We start from the raw sequence: 22,670 nt of genomic DNA, 5'->3' as shown, positions 1-22,670 counted from the left end.
AGTTTAAAAATAAGGATGCCACATACTTGATATTTCATAGAACTTCACACCTATAGTCAAAACATTTATAAAGACACATTTAAAATCTAGCAATACAACCTACAAGCACTCCAAAGCAAACAGATGATGCTACTCTAAAACTTAATGTCTTTTTTTTTAGTGTTTTTTCCAGAATTGGTTGAATTTAATCCTATTTACCAATCTTCATCAGACCCAAGTCTATTACTATATCAAAACTCCTACATGACTAAATCAAATTAATAATCTCATTTACTAATAACTGATACAAACAGATCATGTCATTGTAATAAGTTAAATAATATCATCATAACCTATACAAACACTCATTAGAATAGTAGCTTGAGAAAAATTAGAAATAAATTAAAAAATAAAGAAAAATACTTTGGCCGGAATGAGGCAACAAATCTGAGGAGGTTGAGAAATGATAGTTGTGGTATCATTACTGTGTAACACAAGATTCAACCCTTGATTTGGACCATTGTAACTTCATTTACCTACAATTGAAAAAAAAATAGGAAATCACACATCGTTGACCACTATCACCTGCAGAAAATTGGAAAATCAAACATCGTTTAAGTGTATCGGAACCTGAGTTCATAAAACACATCCCTAAGATGTGCCCACTTCACAAAAAGAAATCTTAGTTCCAACAAAAATAAAAAACCCCCAATTCATTAATCAATAAACCCTAACTAACTTAAATGAAATTATTAAAAAGTAGAAAAAATACCTGCATCAATACATAGTCATTGTCGAAGTGTGCAACAATGGTGGTGAAGTGGAGTAATCAAAGTAGTGCAATGCGAGGGTGAGAGTAGATCGCAACAACGTTGTTCAAGGAATGTAGCACCGTATGTAAGGCGCGGGATATAGGGTGGTATCAATGGTATTGTGCGTCTGTGGTGGTACAGGGTAGTGAAGGCCGTGGTGGTCGACTGTGACGCTATGACGGTAGAGGGTAAGAGTGATGGTGAGAGGTCGAATGAAGAAGCGACGACAAGAGCAACAAGTGATATGAGAAAGTGAAGGGTTGTGTGAGGAGGAGAGGCTAGGGGCAATTTGTCTATTAATCTTATTCAGTTAATGAGAAAGCTTTTACATCGGTTATTTAAAACTGATGTTAATGATACGGTATTTACATGGTTTATGTTAAAACCAATGTCACAGATATTTGTGTACATCGTTTTTTAAAATAACCGATGTAAGGAGAAAAAACTGTACACATTTTACATCAGTTTTTGTATGAACCGATGTTATTTATAAACATTTACATCGTTTCATCTAAAACCGATGTCTTTGTGGCGATGTCAATAGGACTTTTTCTACTAGTGTTTGCTTATTATTTCATAATGTTTACTGCTTGAAATTTATCTGCTGTTAGTTTAATTAGCGACATGAGTAGCTAAACCCCTTTCATGTTGGGATTAGGGGATCTGCGGTAGGAATGTGACGATGTAGTAAATGAAACAGATGGATTAATTATGAGACTTTGTTACCATAGCAATTTAATTGTATTTATCGACTTAGTTGAGTGCACGCTTCTGAGTCATCCTTTAACCTGGCTAAAATTAATCCTAGATCGAAAGATTGGACTAAATAGGCCTGCTATGAACAGTAGACTACCCTGACGAGAATGAAAGTTAAGTTAGTGGTATTTTAGGATATAAAGTGGACCGAAAGGACCTTTCAACATCCGTCTTACATTAATTTGTCTGAATCATTTACAGCTGAGTCACTGGACTACCGTAGTGAACCGAAATCCTGACATGTCCCTCTTTATCTGATAGTTTAAACTCATTTCTTGCCTTTACTGCTCTCACCCTTTATTTCTCTTTCCCTTAAACTTCGTAGTTTAGAAAACAATTCAAACAACCCCCCTATTTGTGACCAAATAGACGGACTTCTACAGATATCTTGCCTCCTGTGGAGATCGACCTGACTTCCCTAGCTATATAGTCGGTTTAGTTAGTTTATTTTTGACAGGTACACGACAGACGTGTCAAATTTTGGTGCCGTTGCCGGGGAGGTAATTGCCCTATTTGTTTTCGTTCCGTTTATTTTATCCGTCTCAGGGAATTTTTATTCCTTGAGACAATTCTTATTCATTTTCTTTCAGTGTTGTTTATGCCCAGGTCAGACAGGTTTGAATTAGTTTCAGCTGATTCAGAGCCAGAGAGATTATTCAGGCATAGACTCTGTCTGCAGAGAAAATCACGAAAGGAAGACTTAAGTACTTTCGAGCCAGAGTTAGATCATTCTCTTTCCGCAGAGGACATTCCTATTTCTGCCGATCAACCAGTAAAGATGCCAAAGCTTTCCAGTCATTCGGTGCCTAAAGCATCCTCTATTCCGAAGGGTTCTAGACTGAGGATGGGAATACATTCGACATCCGTCCTTCTTATATCAATCTGGTGGAGAGAAATATCTATAGAGGTGTGGCTGGTGAAGACCCGAGGAAGCACATGGAGATCTTTACATACTATTGTTCTACTATCCCCGCCACTAAGGGGGTAACTCAAGATAAGATTAAAGAGGTTCTATTTCCTTTCTCTTTAGCCGATTCAGCCTGGGAGTGGCTGACTGACTTGGACCGCACAACTGCTGGGGTTACAGATTGGGAGTCTCTTCCTCTTGCATTTTACAAGAGATATTTCCCTCCACAACGCACCAATCTGCTGAGGGCCAAGATTACCAGTTTTAGACAGGCTTCTGATGAAAGTTTTTATGAGGCGTGGTCGCGATTCAAGAAGTTGGTGAGGTCTATTCCTCACCATGGTTTTGACCCATGGTTTCTAGCTAATCAGTTCTACAATGGGTTGTATGACGACCAAAGAGCCATACTTGATGCGGCATCTAGTGGGAGATTCCAGGAAAACACCGATGATGATAAGGGATGGTCCCTTATTGAAGAGATGGCGAATCACAAGATCTTTGAGTATGGAAACCCGAGGGATGGGATTAGAACAGTTCATGCGATTGATAAGCGGTTTTGGCTCACCGGAGACCATGAATGCTAGATTTGACAAGTTGGAGCTACAAGCTGCTGGGGAGCCTTAGACGGTCCATGTTCTTACTAGAGGAGAGACCGTCACATGTGAGAGATATGGGAGTAATGATGGCCACACTGCTGTTGGCTGTCTTGTGGAGAAGGAACAAGTCCTTGCCTTTCAGCAATATAGGCAAGGACGGGGTTCCTATTACAACAATCAAGGGGCAGTCCATCCCAATTTGAGGTGGACTAGTCAAAATGTGCTCAATCCTACTCCTCCTCCGCACCAGCAGCAGCCTTATGTTCCTCCACACAAGAATCAACAAGGCTTTCAGAAGCCTCCTTCCTTCACTCCTCCTAATCACGGTGCATCATCATCCGGTGGGGTGAGTGAAATTGGTGAGCTAAAATCCATGTTGCAAGCCTTTACAAAGCAGTTTCAGCTGAGTGATCAACAGAAAGATGCGTCCATTAAGGCACTTGAAACTCAAGTTGTCCAACTCCCCATGAACCAATCCACAAGGAAGTAGGGTCAGTTACCGACTCAAAATGAGAATAATCCACACGAGACGGTAAACTTGATAAATCTGAGAAGCGGTCGTTCTTATGAGGGACCAGAAATGCAAAAATCAGACCCAAGGAAGGCTATAACTGATGGTGAACAGTGTTCTGGCGAAGAAAATGAGCTCACAGCAAAGCAAGTGCTCGATCGACTGGTTTCTGGTGGTCGATCGAGCAGATTTGGTGAAGAAAGTGGTTGATCGAGTAGTTTTTCTACTCGATCGAGTGTAGAGCAAAATGGATTTGCTCGATCGAGTGAAAATTTCACTCGATCGAGTGATATTGATGAAGATTCTACTCGATCGAATGGGTATATTGGTCGATCGAGTAGTTTTGATGACGGGAAGCTTATTCGAGAGCCTGCTAGTGCTCGTTTAAGCGATAAATCACCGGAAAGACCTCGTTCGAGAGGTAAGAAGCATCTAAAGGATACAGAACTTGCTCCGGGTGACACATTGGAGGAGATAAACAAGGGACTCGAGATACCTATCACGGATCCCTTCCCGAAGCGTCTGCTGAATACTAAGGCCAATCAACAATTCGGCAAATTTGTCGAACTTCTGAAAAGCTTAGAAGTCACTGTGCCTGTAATACTCCGTATTTATATGTCTTGGGGTACTCTATCGAGTAGCCCTTACTCTGTCGAGTATGGGCAAGTTGCGAAGTAAAATAGTTTCTGACCTGTTGGGTACTCGGTCGAGTAGTCAGGGTACTCGATCGAGTAAGGGGGGCACTCGATCGAGTGCCTTGGGTACTCGATCGAGTGTCCGGTTTTACGGGGGAGTTTTCTCGGGTTTTGTTAATTACTCGATTAAGGTATTTAAACATATTCGTCATTGTTTTAAATCACTTTTTACAAAACCTAAAACCTGTTTAAGAGAGAAAGCAACTAGTTCTTCTTCCTAATCGCGTTCTTGACAATTCCGAGTTCGACGGTCGGTTCGTATCGTAGTTCGTGTCGTTGGATTCCTTGCGTCGAGGGTAAGCTTTTAATATAATTTCTATAATGTTTTGTTAAGATTGGTGAAACCCTAATTTAGGAATTGGGGGTTTTGGTGTGTAGTTTGTGATGTGTAGTCTTTATGTGTTGTATGATAGGAGGAGAATTCGTAGAGGAGCCGTTTTGATACAAATTGTAGATACCGTCTGCGTGTTGTGCTTTCCAGGTAGGATTTCCTACTCAGTATTAGTCCCATAATGGGATATTGGTGATGTGCTGTAGTTAGATGTTTGATATGATGATTGTGATTGTGATTGTGATTGTGATTGGTTGTCTATGGCTCTCGAGATGCGTTCTCGGCTGAGTGGGGTCACTTGCGAGAGTGACTTCACGCCCTAGTTTCGCCCTTCGTGGAACCCGCCACGGAAGGGGATGTGCACATTAATGGGACAGGGTTATCGCTCGTACGATGAGCGGGGCTTAGGTGGGAACGGCAGTGCGGTCCCCCATCGGGGGCTGGTCCAAGTGGACGGTCGATATTGAGATGATGGGAGTTGGTGGTGTGTGTGTGTGTGTGACAGTTCAAATTTTCTGTTTGCCTTATTATTGTTATCTATATTGATTGTGTGATTAGTACGACCCGGTGTTGTTTTGTAAACTGCGGTGATCCATTCGGGGATGGTGAGCAGATATTGAACAGTATAGAGATGAGTACTTTGGGATAGGCTGGGATGGCCACGACATGACGATAGAGTCTTCCGCTGTAGTTTAGCATTTATTTACATTTCAGTTGAGAACAGTTAGTTTGGAATAATGTATCGTACTTTGGTTTGGTTTTGAGGATTGTATTTATTCATTAAACTATTTATAATAAACGTTGTTTCTGTTTTGTCTATTTGATTATCATACCTCGGGCGACCGAGATGGTGATGTCTTCATACCCGAGTGGTCCTGGTAAGGCACTTGGAGTATGGGGGTGTTACAAATGGTATCAGAGAGACGATCCTGAAACCTGTAACCAATGAACTTAATGAACATAGGGAGTCAATTAAAATGAACCCGGGGTAAAAGTTGTAGGAGCTAGTGCAAAGGCTTGGGAGACGTCCTAAAGTCGCGGGGGTCGTCCTACAACTTTGAACCGGTCACATGGGGAAAGTGTTTGTCGAGTCATCTGTGTGTTTTATTAACTTGTGCAACAAAGTGATGAAGTGTGTTGATTGGTTGGTGTTGAAGTAGGAAGTTGAGAATGTGAAAGAAAAGTAATAAATGTGTGGACTTGATGTTGGAATAGCATGTAGGATGTTTACAATGTGGCTTTAATAGCATGATGAATTGATTTTGTTGATAGTAGAATAGATGCGTAGCATATTTATTATGATATCATGTGATTTTATAAAGTTTAGCATGTTAGTGTATGACTAATATGCGGGTAGCTCTTACGTATTAGTGATACTCGATCGAGTGGGGCTGACTCGATCGGGTGGGTTTTTGGCGATTTTGAGTCCAGAATCGCGTTTTGGGGCACTCGATCGAGTAACTAGGGGTACTCGATCGAGTAGGGGGTCACTCGATCGAGTAGCCACTACTACATTTAGATTCTATAGCAACACTTTGCTATTGTTGCATAATGTCATATAAATGTTGCAATAGAGTTTATGCAACACTTAATCAAGTGCTACATCAGGTCTTGTTGCATTAGGTCATTGCAACGCTTAATGCAACACTTTTTAATCTGAAGCAACACTTTTGAAAAGTGTTGCATTGGTCATGTTTATGCAACGCTTTTTCAATTGCAAACGCAACATTTTTTATCTTCTAATGCAACATTTCTTATGTAAAAAAAGCAACACTTCCTGAACTAATGCAATACTTTTCATGTTGATAAGCAACACTTATATCAAATTAATGCAACATTTTTATTTTGGAAACGCAACACTGGTTACGTCCCAAAACAACACTTATAATAAACAAATGCAACACTAATTTATTCAAAAACAACACTTAATAAAGTGCAACGACATAAGGACTTGTAAGGCACGCAACAATTGTAATTCTCTCTAATTGTGCATTCAATTGATTCAGTCTCAAAAATATATGTCAATTACATTTCAAAAAAGGATCAAAAGTAGAACTTCGATCGCAAATGTTCAATTATTTAACTAAAACAAATATAACAAATGTTTAAATAGAACAAATAATAATTCTTAACGACTATTTGAAAGCTACTAATTATAAGTCTTCATTCTTGTATTGTGAGCATATATATGTTGCCAACCGGACAAAAAATCAACCCGTCATCATTGTTAATACCTCAAATGCAACCTGTAACATAAAAAATAGAACATTATTAGATTTGAGGATTCAAAGGCTCAATAGGCTTAATTATCACGAAATAATAAACAATGCATTAAAGAACAACTAATTAACTAGGACGTGCAGAAAATAGAGTACGTGATTGTACACAAGGTGTAGCCTATGTGAAACGTTTGAGTTTGATCTGCAAAGGTAGGCCTGTCCAGCCATAATAATCACACCAAAGACTCAGAGACCCTCTGTTCTCGATAGCCAGGCCATTTTTCTACCTTCACAGGATAAGCATACTAACCTGCCTTACTCTAATAATTCTGCATCATAAGTTCCAATCATAGCAGCCCTATTGACTACTCTATCTACCTACAGAATTTACTCTAACTACCTACTCTGCCTCATGCTACTAATAAGGTTTATCAATGATCTGAATGGTTCAGAGGTACACACGCATGCACCAAAGATAGGTGACCTGGTACAACGAGTGCACGGAATGGGTGGGTTAGTTGTGCCAAAAATCAGTTTATGGGATGACAATATGCACTAGAAGCTCTGAATACGAATGACAAATGACAAACTGATCAAGTATGACATGGATATTGAGGATAGATGCTACTTTTGTGGGCAAGGCGAGGAATGTATATCTCCATTAGATTTGAGGATCGCGGAATATTTAAATAAGCACAAATCATATACTTAAGCATGGATTAAACAGCAACGTTAGTTATTGGAAATGGAAGTAGAAATAAAAATGTCTCCATTTCATGTTTACTAATCGTAGCTCTCTAATGTACAAATTCACAATTGTCCCAAGTAAAAAGTTAAAATAGAAGAACAGTGGCTCAATAGTAAGAATAACAATGAAATTAAAGGGTTATGGTTGATCTATATTTTATAGAGCAAATACCTTACTATAGGCGACACACATGGATTTCATGACCCAATTCCCTTTGAAGCACTACAAAAAGAAGCACATATATACAGATACTAGTATAAACCAAAAAGTCGGATATTCGACTTTTATCAGGGAGAAAAAGTGTACGAGTATTTATTTGCAGACCTTTTGCCCAGGCAATGCAACAAGTTTCTTCTCACTTATGAAATTACAAGTTTTAGAATGTCCCACCTACATGTTTTACAGTATACAACCATTAGTATAAACTGTTATACACGCAAAGAATCCGAACTCAAAGGTAACTAGAGAAGCATAAAAGTGAAACCACTCACTGAGCATTAGCATCCAAAAGACCAAAACTGAACTTATGGATGAAAAATTGATGTATAAATTTGAAAAAAAAAAAAAGCTGAGAACCCACCTTAAAAGGACCACTAAGATGAATGTGAAAATTGGAATAAATCAGACTATAACTGTTTGAAAGAGAAACCAGCTGAATTATTAGGAATGATAGAAACATACTTCAATTGTAACACTTATATCCCATCCATCTTTGTATTGGTTGTACTGTGGAGCAATTGTCATAACTTGATGTCCATTTGCCTAACAATAAACAACAACGCCTCGATCTTACGAATTCGAGTGTCTCAACACGAAAAATTTAGAGTAACTGTCAAGGTGGGAAAAGTTTACGGAGCTAATGATAAGCGTGTTTGATAATGCTATGAATGTTATGCTATAACTTCATCTGCTGTTAAATATTTCACGGACAACCCTCTTGAGATACAGTCCCTAAAACCAATACGGCAAACGTAAATGTAACATAGTTACTGAGTAGCTGTGAGTTACTACAAATATTCTTGAATTGGAGATTAGTTTACCTTATTCGGGTTGAGCTGATCTGGTTAGGGATGAATTCATCCACAATCATGATATTATTCTGCAGAAAAATTATAACCTCTCAGAGCATGTTCGCGACATATTAATAGTACGGAGTACACTGATATTGTTTTTAAATGACTCATAATGAAAAAAGGCAGCTAAAAATTGCATTGAATGAGCCATTGGTTTACATAATCAAGAACCAAAGGTTACCTTAGCTTCATAAGCGTCCATTTTAACTTCCTAAGCATCTAAACTATTGCATTGAACAAAACAGTGTTGTTAGAGAAACCAGATCACCTTATTTTCACGCATAATAGGATCGTCCGAAACCATTGTTTCCACATCTTGCCCCTCCCTTCGTATACAAGCCACACCAAAGTCTCTAACTATAGCTTGAACCTGGAAATACATAAATTTTTTTAAGTGAAGCATATGCAATGGTAGCAAGGCGACCACGCCTACTAGGGAAGATTGAGATCAGAATACAGAATACAATGCACTGGTTTAGAGCAAGGTGGCCCAGGAATATACCTGCTCAGGGATCCAAAAACTTTTACGGAATGATTCCAATAAATCGGAACCACAGACAAGCATGACCTTAAGGGATCCTGGGAATAAAAGGAGAAGAGTTAACTTTGGCTCATGCAGCAATAACTTATGAAGCGTATATTCTATCACCGATGTCATTTAACTGATTATTACCGGAAATGGTAAGCAAAATCACAATTACCATCAAAAACAAGACCATTCTCGCATAAGAAGTTCTTCACTCTACATAAAACAGTCAAGGTCCGTTGGTAGGTACTTTGCTTAGCCTGTAATGGCATCAACACCTAAAGATTAATTGATATAAATGGTGTTTCTGGTTCAAGTGTATACAAATGGTGTTTTTGAATGGTTCAAGTGTATACAAATGGTGTTTTTGAATATACAGGCTAGAGGTCATTCGGATTGAGCATGGTTATGGTCATTTCAGATGTCGTATCCACTTCAAGTTTGTTAATTTTGGGTTTTGTGCTTCTTTCATGTGTGCCTTTAATTGGTCATATTGGATACAGGTCACTTTAGGTCAAGTTACTGTCGACTCGGTGGTTATAGATCCGTCAATCGATTATTTATGGTCATTCTAGGTTATGTCAACAACGATTTTCGTATACTTTTAACTTAGACAATCCTATGTCTAATTCCAAATTACTCAGTCATTTGAAGTTTAGCTAAGGTCCATTTCAAGACTAGTAAAGTTCAGGACAAGTCATATACGGGTTATCCTATTCAGTCTACGTCGGTCTCATACTCCGAAAACATGCTACTCATGAGGGGTCAACTCACTATCACAAATAAAGTGTAATCAACATACAAAAATCATTCAAAAAACGAAAGACATTACCGCCATAGCCGGTGGTAAACTGCCAAAAACATCACCAAGACCACCGGTTTTACTTCAAGGCGCAACTTGATCGACAAAAAAAAAAGGCGTTGATCGAGAAGTAGCAATAATTTCAACTACCCATCATCAAAAATCACAAACCCAGAAAAAATTAACAACAATAACAAACATATACACCATTATACACAAATTCACAAAGCTATTTTCACCCAAAATGCAAAAACCGAATAAAATCGAAAAAGATATCAAACCTTTTTGAGTTGTTCATCCTGATTTCCTGAAGTTTCTCAATAGAGAGAACAAGTTCACCATCGATCTCAGTGGTTTCTTCATCATTGGCCTTCAATTTCTTGTCTTTGATTGGGTTCGACAACCATGGTTGAAGATTTGAGTATTTTTGTTTTTCTCTCTCCCCCGAAAAACCCTAATTTGATTTTTGTTTGATAATGAAAGTTTGGAGCGAGAGTGTATACGAGTGTGAGTGTTTAATCGTTTTTTTTTTTTTTTTTTTTTTTAATTAAACCTCATTTGCATCGGTTTTAGTTATAATTGATGTAAAAAAATAATATCAAATAAGTCGGTTTAGTTATAATTGATGTAAACCTCATTTGCATCTGTTTAGTTTTGCTGAGAACTGACGCATTTTATACGTCAGTTTCTTCCAAGAACCGACGCATTAAGTTTATCTATAGGGCAAAATTGCATTCCCGCCAAAAGTGAGTACTTTTTGCGTCGTGTTTTCTAGAACCGACGTAATTCAAGTGACGCAATAGGTGTTTTTTCTACTAGTGGTTGGTAGTGGCGGAGTACATCACCAGTGAGGGAGGGATTAGGTTAGAGTAAAGAGTGAATGAGTGATAGAGAACGGAGATCTACGCGGATGATTTATTTTAAGTCAATTTTGGGGAAATTAATAGACATCGGATATTGTATACGTCCGATGTTATTTAAAATGGACATCAGTTTTTAAGTTGAACCGATGTATATTAAATTATATAGACATCGGTTTTTTTAGATCTCTGATGTCTATTATTTTGTACATCAGGTTTCTAAAACTCTGATGTTTATAAAGTGATGTCCATAACGCTTTTTGTAGTAGTGAATGTTGCTATTGTTGCTTAAAGTGTTGCGACAAAATGCAACATTTGTGTCAAAATGTTGCATTTATAACAATACAATGCAACACTTCTCTTAAAGTGATGCCCTATATCAATAAAAGCAACATTTTTGAATAAAGTGTTGCATGATTAACTAAAATGCAACATAAAAAACAAAGTGTTGCAGATGAAATGTTGCATTACATCAATTTTTGTAGTAGTGAGCCTAGATACTCGATCGAGTGGGTTAGAGATCAGAAAGTCTGTTTGGTTCTGGAGTTTGGGTACTCGATCGAGTACATGGGGGCACTCGATCGAGTAGCCCGTCACTCGATCGAGTGGGTTTGGATACTCGATCGAGTAGGTTACCGGGCGTGTTTTCGTGTTTTGAAGTTTAGTACGTATGTTCATATCTACCCTTTCTTATATATGTATAGTTTCAAGATGCCGCCAAAGAGAAATGCTTTGTACGCGAGAGCAGAGCTTATGACCATGGATGACATCGTAAAGATATTAGAACACCAAGATGCTCTTACTGAGACCTTAAAGAAAGTGAATGAGGACAAGAATAAGGATAAGGAGAAGGAGGTTGACCATGCTAAAGTCAGCCTTTATATTGCGAGGTTTAACCCGAAGGAGTACAAGGTTGTTGAGGAGCCTAACCTTCGGATAGTTGGGTGAGGAGATGGAGAACATACTAGATTTAGTTCACCGTCTGATGAGATGAGAGTGGATCAGCCGCATTCTATCCGAGAGAGGCGGTGGCAAGTGGTGGGATTCGGTGAAAGTGAGTGCCAAGGAGATATATACCAACCAAGGGTTACCCGCTATACCTTGGGAGGAGTTTCGTAGGGTCATGTGAGGAAGGAGTTCGTACCTGAACATGTGAGGAGTAAGTTGAGAGAGGAGTTCGATAAGTTTAAGATGACTTCCGAGATGTCCGTGGGTGAGTACTACAGGCGAGTTCAATGAGAAATCTAGATATCTTTGAGGATATGGGTTTGAGTGAGGAGAATCTGGCTTTGAGGTTTGAGAGAGGGCTAACCACGAAATTATGGATAAGTTACCCGTGGGAGTCCTTACTGATGTAAAGGAAGCATATGAGAGGGCTGGGAGAGCTGAGAGACTAGTGGAGATGGCTCAGGAGAGGTCAGGTGGAGAGAAGAGGAAGTCTGAGAGAGAGGGTGGTGGCCAATCTAATTTCAAGAAAGGCAACCATAATCAATCTAAGGGATTTTCTTACGGTCCGGGTTTAGTGCTTGGGACTTCCTTTGGGCGGGCCGAGGGAGTGTGAGTAATAGTTGGGGAGTGATCTGCTTTGGTTGTGGTGGTGTAGGCCACAAGAGACATGAGTGCACGAGTGCACCGGATCTGTTCGAGACCCGCACGAGTTTGCGAGCAACACTGACCCGGATCATGGCCAAACCGGGAGGTCGAGCTACCAGTGGGAGGCAACCGCAACGGTGGTAATTCTTATCAGAAGACACCGATGAACAACAACAACAACAATCAAGGGTCGGGTGCTAAGCCGACCGCATCGCCAAGATCTTGTCCGGGGAGGTGGGCGGAAGACCGATGGCAAGTTGTTCATGATGGACAAGAAGGCAAAAGAGGAAGATGCGCATGTTATCACCCCAGAAATTCCTTGTTAATGGTATTCCTACGTTTGTTTTGTTTGATTCGGGGGCTTCTCGGTCGTTTGTGTCTTCGAGTCATGTAAAACAGTTGGGTTTGTGAGTATATGAGTCTGTTAGTGAGCAAGTTTTCATACCTTCGGGTGAGTCCGTATCGTGTGGGAGGTTGTTTAGAGATGTATCTTTGATAGTTGGGCAAGTCGATTTCCCTGTAGACTTGCTAGAGTTTCCTTTTAATGGTTTTGAGATGATAGTTGGGATGGATTGGTTAGGAAATTATAAAGCTAAGATAGACTGTCATCAAAAGAAGGTGCCCTTAAGGGGTCCAAAGGGTGTAAGTGTGTCTTATCGTGGGTTTCTAGTCAAACCCAAAGTTAAGTTGATTGCAAATTGTTACTTTGAAGTCGTATTCGAGGAAGGATGTCCTTTGATCTTATGCCATGTGAGAGATGACCGGATAGAAAGTCCAGCGATTGATGAGATACCAGTGGTGGGAGAGTTTGCGAGATGTTTTCCGGAGGAGATTCCGGGTTGCCACCGAAGAGGGAGATAGATTTCACCGTTGAGTTGAAGCCAGGGACGGGGCCAATCTCTAAGGCACCGTACCGTATGGGTCCTAAGGAGATGGAGGAGCTTAGGAAGCAGTTGGATGATTTGATAGAGAAGGGATACATTAGACCAAGTGTATCGCCTTGGGGGAGCACCAGTCTTTGTTCGTGAAGAAGAAAGATGGGAGCTTGAGGCTATGCATAGATTACAGGGAGCTGAACCGTGTGACGATAAAGAACAAGTATCCTTTGCCAAGGATAGATGACCTGTTTGATCAGTTGAGCGGTGCAACAGTCTTTTCTAAGATTGATTTGCGGTCGGGGTATCATCAGGTGACGATTAGAGAGGTGGACATACCAAAGACAGCTTTCACGTCAAGGTATGGCCATTATGAGTGTTTATGGATTTGATGAATAGGATCTTCAGGCAGTTCTTGGACCAGTTTGTAGTGGTGTTTATCGATGATATCTTGGTCTACTCTAAGACTAAGGAGGAGCATGAGGAGCATCTGAGGATCGTGTTGCGACTTTGAGGGATCACGAGTTGTATGCTAAGTTTGTCCAAGTGTGAGTTACGGTTAGAGAAAGTTGCTTTTAAGGGGCATGTAATCTCTAAAGATGGGGTAGTCAGGATCCCAAAAGATTGAGGTGACAAAGTGGGAAGCACCGAAGAATGTTCTTTGAGGTTAGGAGTTTCTTGGGTTTAGCCGGATACTACAGACGGTTCGTGAAAGATTTCTCCAAGATAGCTAGACCGATGACAAATACGGATGAGGAAAGAGAACGGGTTTCGTTGGGATGAGAGTTGTGAGACGGCGTTCCAAACCTTAAAGGAGCGTTTGACCACAGCTCCTGTCCTAGCATTGCCTGAAGGGAGCGAGAATTTCGAGGTTTATACAGATGCCTCGAAGAATGGGTTGGGATGTGTGTTGATGCAGAATGGTAAAGTGATTGCCTATGCTTCTAGGCAGTTGAAGCCTTATGAGGAGAACTACCCTACTCATGATCTGGAGTTGGGTGCAGTGGTGTTTGCTCTCAAGATTTTTAGACATTACCTTTATGGAGCAATCTTTAAGGTATTTTCTGATCACAAGAGTCTCAAGTACATCTTCACGCAGAAGGAGTTGAACATGAGACAGAGGAGGTGGATGGAGCTGATTGGTGATTACGACATGGAAATCATCTACCATGAAGGGAAGGCCAATGTTGTTGCTGATGCTTTGAGTAGAAAGAGTGTACATTCCTTGTGTACAACTCTATCTTTGATGAGGCTGAGGGATGAGGTAGCGAGCTTTGGGATTCATATGATGCAGAAAAGAGATGCTATGGGTGATATGACAGTACATATGGAGTTTTATGATGACATTCGGGATAAGCAGGCTTTGGATCCTAAGATAGTGGAGTGGAGAGCTGGAGTAGAGAAAGGGACAGTGTCCCGGTTTTCCATTCATACAGATGGTAGCTTGAGGTTTGATGGTAGGTGGTGTGTTCCTAACGATGAGGAGTTGAAAAAGACGATCATGATCGAAGAGCGCATTGCACACCATATTCAGTTCATCCAGGTGGAGACAAGCTATACAAATATTTGAAGAAAACGTTTTGGTGGCCTCGGGATGAAGAAGGAGACAGTGAGTTTGTGTCCCGTTGTTTGACATGCCGAGAGTTAAAGGGGAACAAATGACGACCACAAGGTAAGATTCGGTCTTTAGAGGTGCCTGAGTGGAAGTGGGAATCCATTTCCATGGATTTCATTGTGGGTTTGCCTAAGAGTCAACAAGGTAACAACATGATTTGGGTGATAGTGGATTGTCTGACCAAGTCAGCTCACTTTGTTCCAATGAAAGATACATGGACTAAAGCACAACTGGCTATGGCCTATCGAAAGAACGTGCTGAAGTTGCATGGAGTCCCTAAGGACATAGTGTCTGACAGAGATGCGAGATTTATATCGAGGTTTTGGAAGGAGTTGCAGGAATCGTTGGGAACAGCTTTGAAGATGAGTACAGCATTTCATCCTGCGCGGATGATATGGGCACGACGAGAGAACAATCAAGACTCTTGAGGATATGTTGCGAGCTTGTGTGATGGATTTTGGTGGTAGCTGGGAGGGAGAGGTTGGACTTGATAGAGTTTTCTTACAACAACGACTATCACACCGGTATTGGTATGGCACCATTTGAGGCTTTGTATGGGAGGAGATGCGGAGTCCAATCTGTTGGGACGATAGTCTTTGAGGCGATGGTTTTAGGACCAGAGATGGTGCATGAGATGGTGGAACAAATTAAGATGATCGGGGAACGGATGAGAGCGACCCGGGATCGACGTAAGAGTTATGCGGATCTACATCGTCGGGACATAGAGTTTCGGGTTGGGGACAAGGTTCTTCTGAAAGTGTCTCCGATGCGTGGGGTTATGAGATTTGGGAAGAAAGGCAAGCTAAGTCCGAAGTTTATAGGGCCTTATGAGATCTTAGAGCGAGTTGGGGAAGTTGCTTATCGTTTGGCTTTACCAACTGCGTTGGAGAGAGTGCATAATGTGTTTCATGTATCGCAGTGGCGAAGTATGTGAGTGACCCGTCACATGTGTTGGAGGCAGAGAACTTAGAGCTTGATGAGTCTTTATCATACCTTGAGGTGCCTAAGCGGATCCTAGACCGAAAGGTTAGAAAGACTAGGAGTGGTGAGACAGTTTTGCTTAAGATCCTTTGGTCTAACCACGAGACTGAGGAAGCTACATGGGAGGCAGAGGATATTATGAAAGAGCGTTACCCTTTCCTTTTTGATCAGGTATGTATGGTTACGGGGACGTAACCTTGTTTCTTTTAGGGGGGTAGGAGATGATCGCGAGAGTTTTTAAGAGTTTTATACACCTTTTATATGTTGTGTCGGTATGTTTGTCGGGATAAGTTGGGTTAGTATCATGCTTTACGTTGTGTTTTGTTTGACCTTTGAGTCGGGAGGCTTATGGGAGTACCTTTGTTTAGTAGTGGTTTGAACTTCGGGGACGAAGTTCCTTTTAAGGAGGGAAGACCGTAATACTCCGTATTTATATGTCTTGGGGTACTCTATCGAGTAGCCCTTACTCTGTCAGTATGGGCAAGTTGCGAAGTAAAATAGTTTCGACTGTTGGGTACTCGGTCGAGTAGTGGGGTACTCGATCGAGTAACTGGGGTACTCGATCGAGTGCCTTGGGTACTCGATCGAGTGTCCGGTTTTACGGGGAGTTTTCTCGGGTTTTGTTAATTACGCGATTAAGGTATTTAAACATATTCGTCATTGTTTTAAATCACTTTTTACAAAACCTAAAACCTGTTTAAGAGAGAAAGCAACTAGTTCTTCTTCCTAATCGCGTTCTTGACAATTCCGGAGTTCGACGGTCGGTTCGTATCGTAGTTCGTGTCGTTGGATTCCTTGCGTCGAGGGTAAGCTTTTAATATAATTTCTATAATGTTTTGTTAAGATTGGTGAAACCCTAATTTAGGAATTGGGGGTTTTGGTGTGTAGTTTGTGATGTGTAGTCTTTATGTGTTTGTATGATAGGAGGAGAATTCGTAGAGGAGCCGTTTTGATACAAATTTGTAGATACCGTCTGCGTGTTGTGCTTTCCAGGTAGGATTTCCTACTCGGTATTAGTCCCATAATGGGATATTGGTGATGTCTTTGTAGTTAGATGTTTGATATGATGATTGTGATTGTGATTGTGATTGTGATTGGTTGTCTATGGCTCTCGAGATGCGTTCTCGGCTGAGTGGGGTCACTTGCGGGAGTGACTTCACGCTCTAGTTTCGCCCTTCGTGGAACCCGCCACGGAAGGGGATGTGCACATTAATGGGACAGGGTTATCGCTCGTACGATGAGCGGGGCTTAGGTGGGAACAGCTGCGGTCCCCCATCGCGTGGTAGGTCCAAAGGTGGACGGTCGATATTGAGATGATGGGAGTTGGTGGTGTGTGTGTGTGTGTGATTCAAATTTGTCTGTTTGCCTTATTATTGTTATCTATATTGATTGTGTGATTAGTAATGCGACCTCGGTGTTGTTTTGTAAACTGCGGTGATCCATTCGGGGATGGTGAGCGAGATATTGAACAGTATAGAGATGAGTTCTGGGATAGCTGGGATGGCCACGACATGACGATAGAGTCTTCCGCCGAAGTTTAGCATTTATTTACATTTCAGTTGAGAACAGTTAGTTTGGAATAATGTATCGTACTTTGGTTTGGTTTTGAGGATTGTATTTATTCATTAAACTATTTATAATAAACGTTGTTTCTGTTTTGTCTATTTGATTATCATACCTCGGGCGACCGAGATGGTGATGTCTTCATACCCGAGTGGTCCTGGTAAGGCACTTGGAGTATGGGGGTGTTACAGTGCCATTCACCGAGTTGCTGACAAAGGTACCCTCATACCTTAAGTTTATGAAAGAAATTTTATCGCGTAAGAGGAATATTAGTGATAGTGAAACCGTAGCTTTGACTGAGGTGGGGTCAGCCCTATTTCAAAATAAGTTACCTCCTAAACAGTCAGACCCGGGTAGTTTTTCAATTCCGTGTCATATCGGTACCCATTTGATTGATAACGCGCTATGCGATTTAGGCGCTAGCGTGAGTGTCTTACCGTTGTCTCTGTCTAAGAGACTTGGTTTGACAAAGCTGAGTTGCACCAACATGACAGTCTAGATGGCCGACCGTAGTATATCACGGCCACTAGGTGTAGTAGAAGACGTACCTGTTCAGATCGGGAGATTCTTTATTCCCGTTGATTTCGATGTCTTAGACATCACCGAAGATGCACACACCCCTATTATTTTAGGGAGACCATTTTTGTCTACTGCCCGTGCAGTTATAGACGTCGGGGGGAAGACTTTGACCTTTCAGGTAGGGGACGAGGAGCTAATTTTTCATCAGTCTAAGTTCCGGAGGGCTCTCATGCAAGCTCAGCCTTGCAATGCTCTCTCTTCTATTGACCCTATTATTGACACTACAGGTGAAAATTTGGAGTATTGTGCTGCTATCGTTACCCCTCCGCCTCAGATTGAGAGCAAAAAGGAGGAAAGTTCGTCTGTTTTCCTTGCTGCAGGAACAGATGAAAGCAATGAAGGAGCTGTCAAGGGACATGGTGTAATTACTGTCAATCAAATTGGGAGTAAGGATGCCAAAGATGGTGATAGAGGAGCAAGGATGAGGAAAGTTCGAGCTTATGTGGATGTGAACTATTCCCCTCCTACTGTTTTAAACGATTCAAATCCAAGCTCATAGAAGTTGAAGAGGACCGTCAATGTTGCTGAGATGACGTCCTCCTGTCAGGAGCCCACCAAGGGGCTACTGAATTGCATTGGGAACTGAGCGGGGAAATGCCCCGTGTAACACCTTGTAATAAATAATTTTGAATTTTCCGTTGAATTTGTTTTAATGCTTTTATTAGGACAATTAGTTTATAGACTGTTTTTAGCGTAGATTTAAGACTATAGACTTTTCCTATGCGTATTTGGTATTTTGGGATATTTTTGCACGTGTTTTTATACAGGTTTGAGGAAGTTTTACGCAATATAAAGGAAGAAAGACGAAATTCAAGAGCTTACGCGAGAAAAGAGCTCGATCGAGTACTTTTTGTACTCGATCGAGTGAAAAAATGGTCGATCAAATGCTTTTTCCAGTCGATCGAGGAAAGCATAAAGTGGGACTTCTCGATCGAGTAGAATTCTACTCGATCGAGTAGCTAGATCATGAAAGTCCTCGATCGAGTAGTTTAAAACCACTCGATCGAGTGGATTTGCAAAAGGACGCAGGGAGTTTTTCTCCTTTAACTCTTTCTTTTGTTTCATATTTCATTCTTCCCTAATTTTTCGTCCCTCAACCCCTATTTGCGATAAAAAAACCTCCCCAAATCCCCATCTTTCTTGCCCAAACACCTAATCCGCCTCCTACAAATTGTTGTTTGCTTATTAATCCTTCAAAGCCCTTTAATTTCCCCTTGCTTCGTGCTCATTTACACGGTTTTAAAAGCGGGTTAGGGTTTGCGGTTTTTAGCTCGAAAAATCGCCTCTTTTGCTTGTTTATTTGAAGATTAATTGCATTTGTAGGATTTCTATCATCAAGTAAGTGATTCCTTCATCCTCATTGCTTTTTAATTTCGGTTATTTTGAATTTTATGAGGTAAAATTGAAATTAGGGTTCGAAAAATTCATTGTTGGTCGAATTTTTCGACTTTAATTGTCTTTATTGGCCCTTACTTGTCTTGCTTGATGATCAATCCCCTTTCCTCGCTGTTGTTGCATGTTTTAATTCGATTATTGCGCGAGATTTCGCGATTAGGGCTGTTTAAGTCGAATTTTTCGACTGTCAGACGGGTTTATATGCTGCCTTGCTTTAATTAACCTCAGTTGTTGTTACTTGCTACTGTCGTTCCTGCTATCCCGTTCCCTATCGCTGTTTGCATACTGTAATTCAAAATTTTTGAGGAATTGTTGGAAATTATGTGTTGTAGGTCGAAATTTTTCGACTGGTAGGGGAGTTTTTCAGGTTTAACATGATGGGTTCTTGCTGTTTCGCCACTGTTAGCCTCTATTTTTCTTATCATACCCCCTGCCCTATGCTCACAGGATGGAGTCTAGCTCATTGCCTTCTACCAGCTCCACTTCTAGCCCGTCCTTGAGTGAGACGGTGGCCCCTGCTGTTGCCACCGCCTCCGCTTTAGTCACTACTGCAGCCCCAGTTTTCCTAGTTTCACCGCAGTGCGTTTTTGCCCCAGCTAGCTCTGCAGCTAGCTCAGTTCAGGCTGCCACTTCCTCTACGGTCATCACCACTGCTAGCACTGCTGCTAGTCTCTCTTCAGTGGTGGACACATCAGCCACTACTCCTACACCAGCCGCTACTTTTACACCTGTGGTGGACTCGCTTGACGACGCGCAATGCTTTCGAGCGACCACCCTGGTCCCTCACACCGTCACTGCACGGGCTACTACTTCGAGTTCCAGAGGCCGGGGTCGTAGACAGTCTCGTTCTATGCCAACTCCAGCCACCTTTACTTCCACTGCTTCTACTTCAGCTGCTGATCCTTCTACTTCTGGCACGGTCACAGTCCGAGGGGACACTTCCCTCGACTCTCACCCAGATTATCCGCAGGTACATTTTGTTAACGCTTTACATTGTAAGAAGTTTTATCACCTGCTAGGCTGTGTGCATGTTCCTTCCCGATTTCTAGAGAAATCGGCACTTGAGAGACTCGGCATTTACGAGTCGGTTTGTGCTTTACTACGGGGCACGGGGATGGCCGGACTCATCACTATGAGCGGCCGTACCTTGTTAGAGCTGAACCTCGAGTTTCTCAGCTCCTTTACCTTCTCCTCCGGGGCACACGATGCTGACCCCACTAGTTCTTCAGTGTCCTTCCGGTTGTTTAACCGGACTTTTCCGATGACCTTAGGGGAGTTTGGTAGGTTACTTGGCCTTACCTCTACGGGCGAGACTGCTGCCCCTAGGAGGGTCCATCGTCAGCTTTGGCGGACCCTGGCCCAGACCACTTTTAGGGAGCGAAAGCTCCATCAGGTCCACCTTCCCCCTGTCCGTTGTTTCCTAAGACTGATGGGGAGCACTATTTTCGGCCGAAAGGAGCCGAACAACATGACAAACACCGAGCTCTCCATCCTGGGCGGTTACCTAAACATTGACTGCGAGGGTCCTTTTACCCTCAACATTGCCTACTTGACCGTCCAGTACCTTCAGAGCCAGGGGCTGAAGGAGACGAGAACTATTGCTTACGGTGGCATAGCCACCATCCTTGCCCGTCGCCTTTTCCCCGTTTGGCCTCGTGACTTGCAGTACCTCGCGGGAGAGAGGCTACTGAGTCTGGATGCCATGCTTGCTCAGCATTGGCTGACCCCAGACTCCCAGACATGGAAGATAGACGGCTTCCTGTCTGTAGACTTACCTTGTGAGACTCTCCCCCGTCTAGAGCCCCTTCCTACTGTTGCTAGGGGCGCCCGATTGCCACCACTGCCTGACCTTCTCCTTCCACTCCGACCTACTCCTTCTGCACCCGCCGCCAAGAAGCGGCGTCTTGAGACTGGAGAGGGGTCCACACCTTCAGGGAGTACCCAACCTTCCACGGCTACACCCGATCCGACCCCTACTCCCACTACTACTACCACTCCTACTCCCACTGCCACTGACCAGACACAGGCTCAGCCGGTCCTACCGGCTACTTTCGTACCACCTCCTCCTTTTGTGGCGCCCGCGGTCCTGGACCAAGGGGGCGCCGTTTACGGTTTTTTGCTTGAGGTTGCAGAGCGTCAGACTCGTATGGAGAGGGACTTGGCTCTAGCCTTGCCCCTTCTGTACGAGTACCACTTGCAGCGACACCGTCCGATCCCAGAGGGTTAGCCACACCCTTCCTTCTACCGGTACCCACCTGAGGGGTACCCGGAGTCGGCTGACGAGGAGGAGGACGAGAACCCTGAGGTGGCTGTGGAGAGAGCTCATGCTGAGGAGCAGAGGAGGAGAGAGGATGAGAGAGATCCGGAGTTCAGGGTGGAGGACATCCGTGACAGCGACGGCGACGACGACGATGAGTAGCTACTGGTCTACTCACTTCCCCAGTTTTCTGGCTGGTTTGGGGATGTTCGTATCTTGTATGTATCTCTTGCTCTTTTATTTTGTCTCCTTTATATTTATTGTTTTTATTTATTGGTTGTATATTCCCGTTCCCCTGTATATATCTGGTGGTGTATGCTGGAGGACAACGAGGGCGTTGTCCGTTTTGGTTTGGGGAGGGTATTGCATCCTTTTGAGTCTACATTTGCATTTGTTTTTGCATTCACGTTTATTTTTCAGCTTGCATTGTTCATTTATTTCATTAAAAAAATCAAAAATCCAAAAAAATTAAAAAATTAGAAAATTTCAAAAAATTTCAAAAATATTCACGTTTACTTTAGCATATAGGTTGAGTCGGAACGGTAGATTTTCATGATGATAATGCACTATAACTTGTCATTTTACTTGAGCCTTGCACTTTATTGATAGTTATTAGCTTTGTCATACGCATAGTCTACGAGTTTCTGTTCAAATATAGCTGACTGTTTAGACTTGACCTGATAAATTGGCAAACTACTTGAAAAATTCTGAGTTTTAGAGCCTTATAACTGGTGACATTCATGACCAGTTAATTTAGGAATTGAGAGTAGTACTTCTTGCATAGCACGTTCATCATTTTTGCACATTTATGACATTCAATTTCTCGTCAAATGCACTTATTCGGGTTTGTGGTTGGTGTCACATGCAGGGAGGTGCTTGCAAATTTCCCTTTCCTTATATTTTTCACCCATTTAGCTCCACATAAGCCAAAACTTGCCTTTTTGACCCATTAGCTACATCCCAAACTAAGCCTGCCTAGTCAAGCTAGTTAGTATGT

General features: G+C 42.0%; 1 protein-coding gene and 1 non-coding gene across 4 annotated transcripts; both read right to left on the bottom strand.

The window, feature by feature from the left end:
* Positions 1-2,693: 2,693 nt before the first annotated feature.
* LOC141654013 (small nucleolar RNA R71) lies at positions 2,694-2,800 on the bottom strand. The gene has a single exon (XR_012547596.1). It is a non-coding gene; the product is annotated as a small nucleolar RNA R71 (small nucleolar RNA).
* A 3,754-nt stretch (positions 2,801-6,554) lies between these two features.
* LOC141652287 (nicotinamide/nicotinic acid mononucleotide adenylyltransferase-like) lies at positions 6,555-10,053 on the bottom strand. 3 transcript variants are annotated; one of them, XR_012547106.1, is made up of 7 exons: positions 9,329-9,616; positions 9,130-9,206; positions 8,896-8,997; positions 8,595-8,653; positions 8,236-8,316; positions 7,726-7,944; positions 6,555-6,833 (listed from the first exon to the last, which is right to left on the bottom strand). XR_012547106.1 is itself a non-coding variant. In XM_074459813.1 (6 exons), the coding sequence occupies exons 1-6, from the start codon at positions 9,989-9,991 to the stop codon at positions 8,445-8,447; spliced, it is 390 nt and encodes a 129-aa protein (XP_074315914.1). In that variant the 5' UTR covers positions 9,992-10,053; the 3' UTR covers positions 8,409-8,444. The 3 variants fall into 3 exon arrangements, 2 of the variants coding, with proteins under 2 accessions (XP_074315914.1, XP_074315912.1); XM_074459813.1 differs by lacking the exons at positions 6,555-6,833; positions 7,726-7,944; positions 8,236-8,316 and adding exons at positions 8,409-8,505; positions 9,986-10,053 and having other exon boundaries at positions 9,329-9,413; XM_074459811.1 differs by lacking the exons at positions 6,555-6,833; positions 7,726-7,944; positions 8,236-8,316 and adding an exon at positions 8,409-8,505 and having other exon boundaries at positions 9,329-9,613.
* Positions 10,054-22,670: the final 12,617 nt, after the last annotated feature.

Source organism: Silene latifolia, chromosome 4 (genome assembly GCF_048544455.1).
Source record: "Silene latifolia isolate original U9 population chromosome 4, ASM4854445v1, whole genome shotgun sequence".
NCBI classification, from domain to species: Eukaryota; Viridiplantae; Streptophyta; class Magnoliopsida; order Caryophyllales; family Caryophyllaceae; genus Silene; species Silene latifolia.
This window is presented reverse-complemented; position numbering and strand designations above follow the sequence as displayed.

Bases quoted from the DNA above. Each gene is read 5' to 3' on its own strand.
- LOC141652287 (XM_074459811.1), bottom strand. From the start codon at position 9,425: ATGCCATTACAGGCTAAGCAAAGTACCTACCAACGGACCTTGACTGTT. The intron at 9,207-9,328 runs GTAATTGTGATT...TTTTATTCCCAG, and splicing joins GAATGGTCTTGTTTTTGATG to GATCCCTTAAGGTCATGCTT. The intron at 8,998-9,129 runs GTATATTCCTGG...ATGTATTTCCAG, and splicing joins GTTTTTGGATCCCTGAGCAG to GTTCAAGCTATAGTTAGAGA.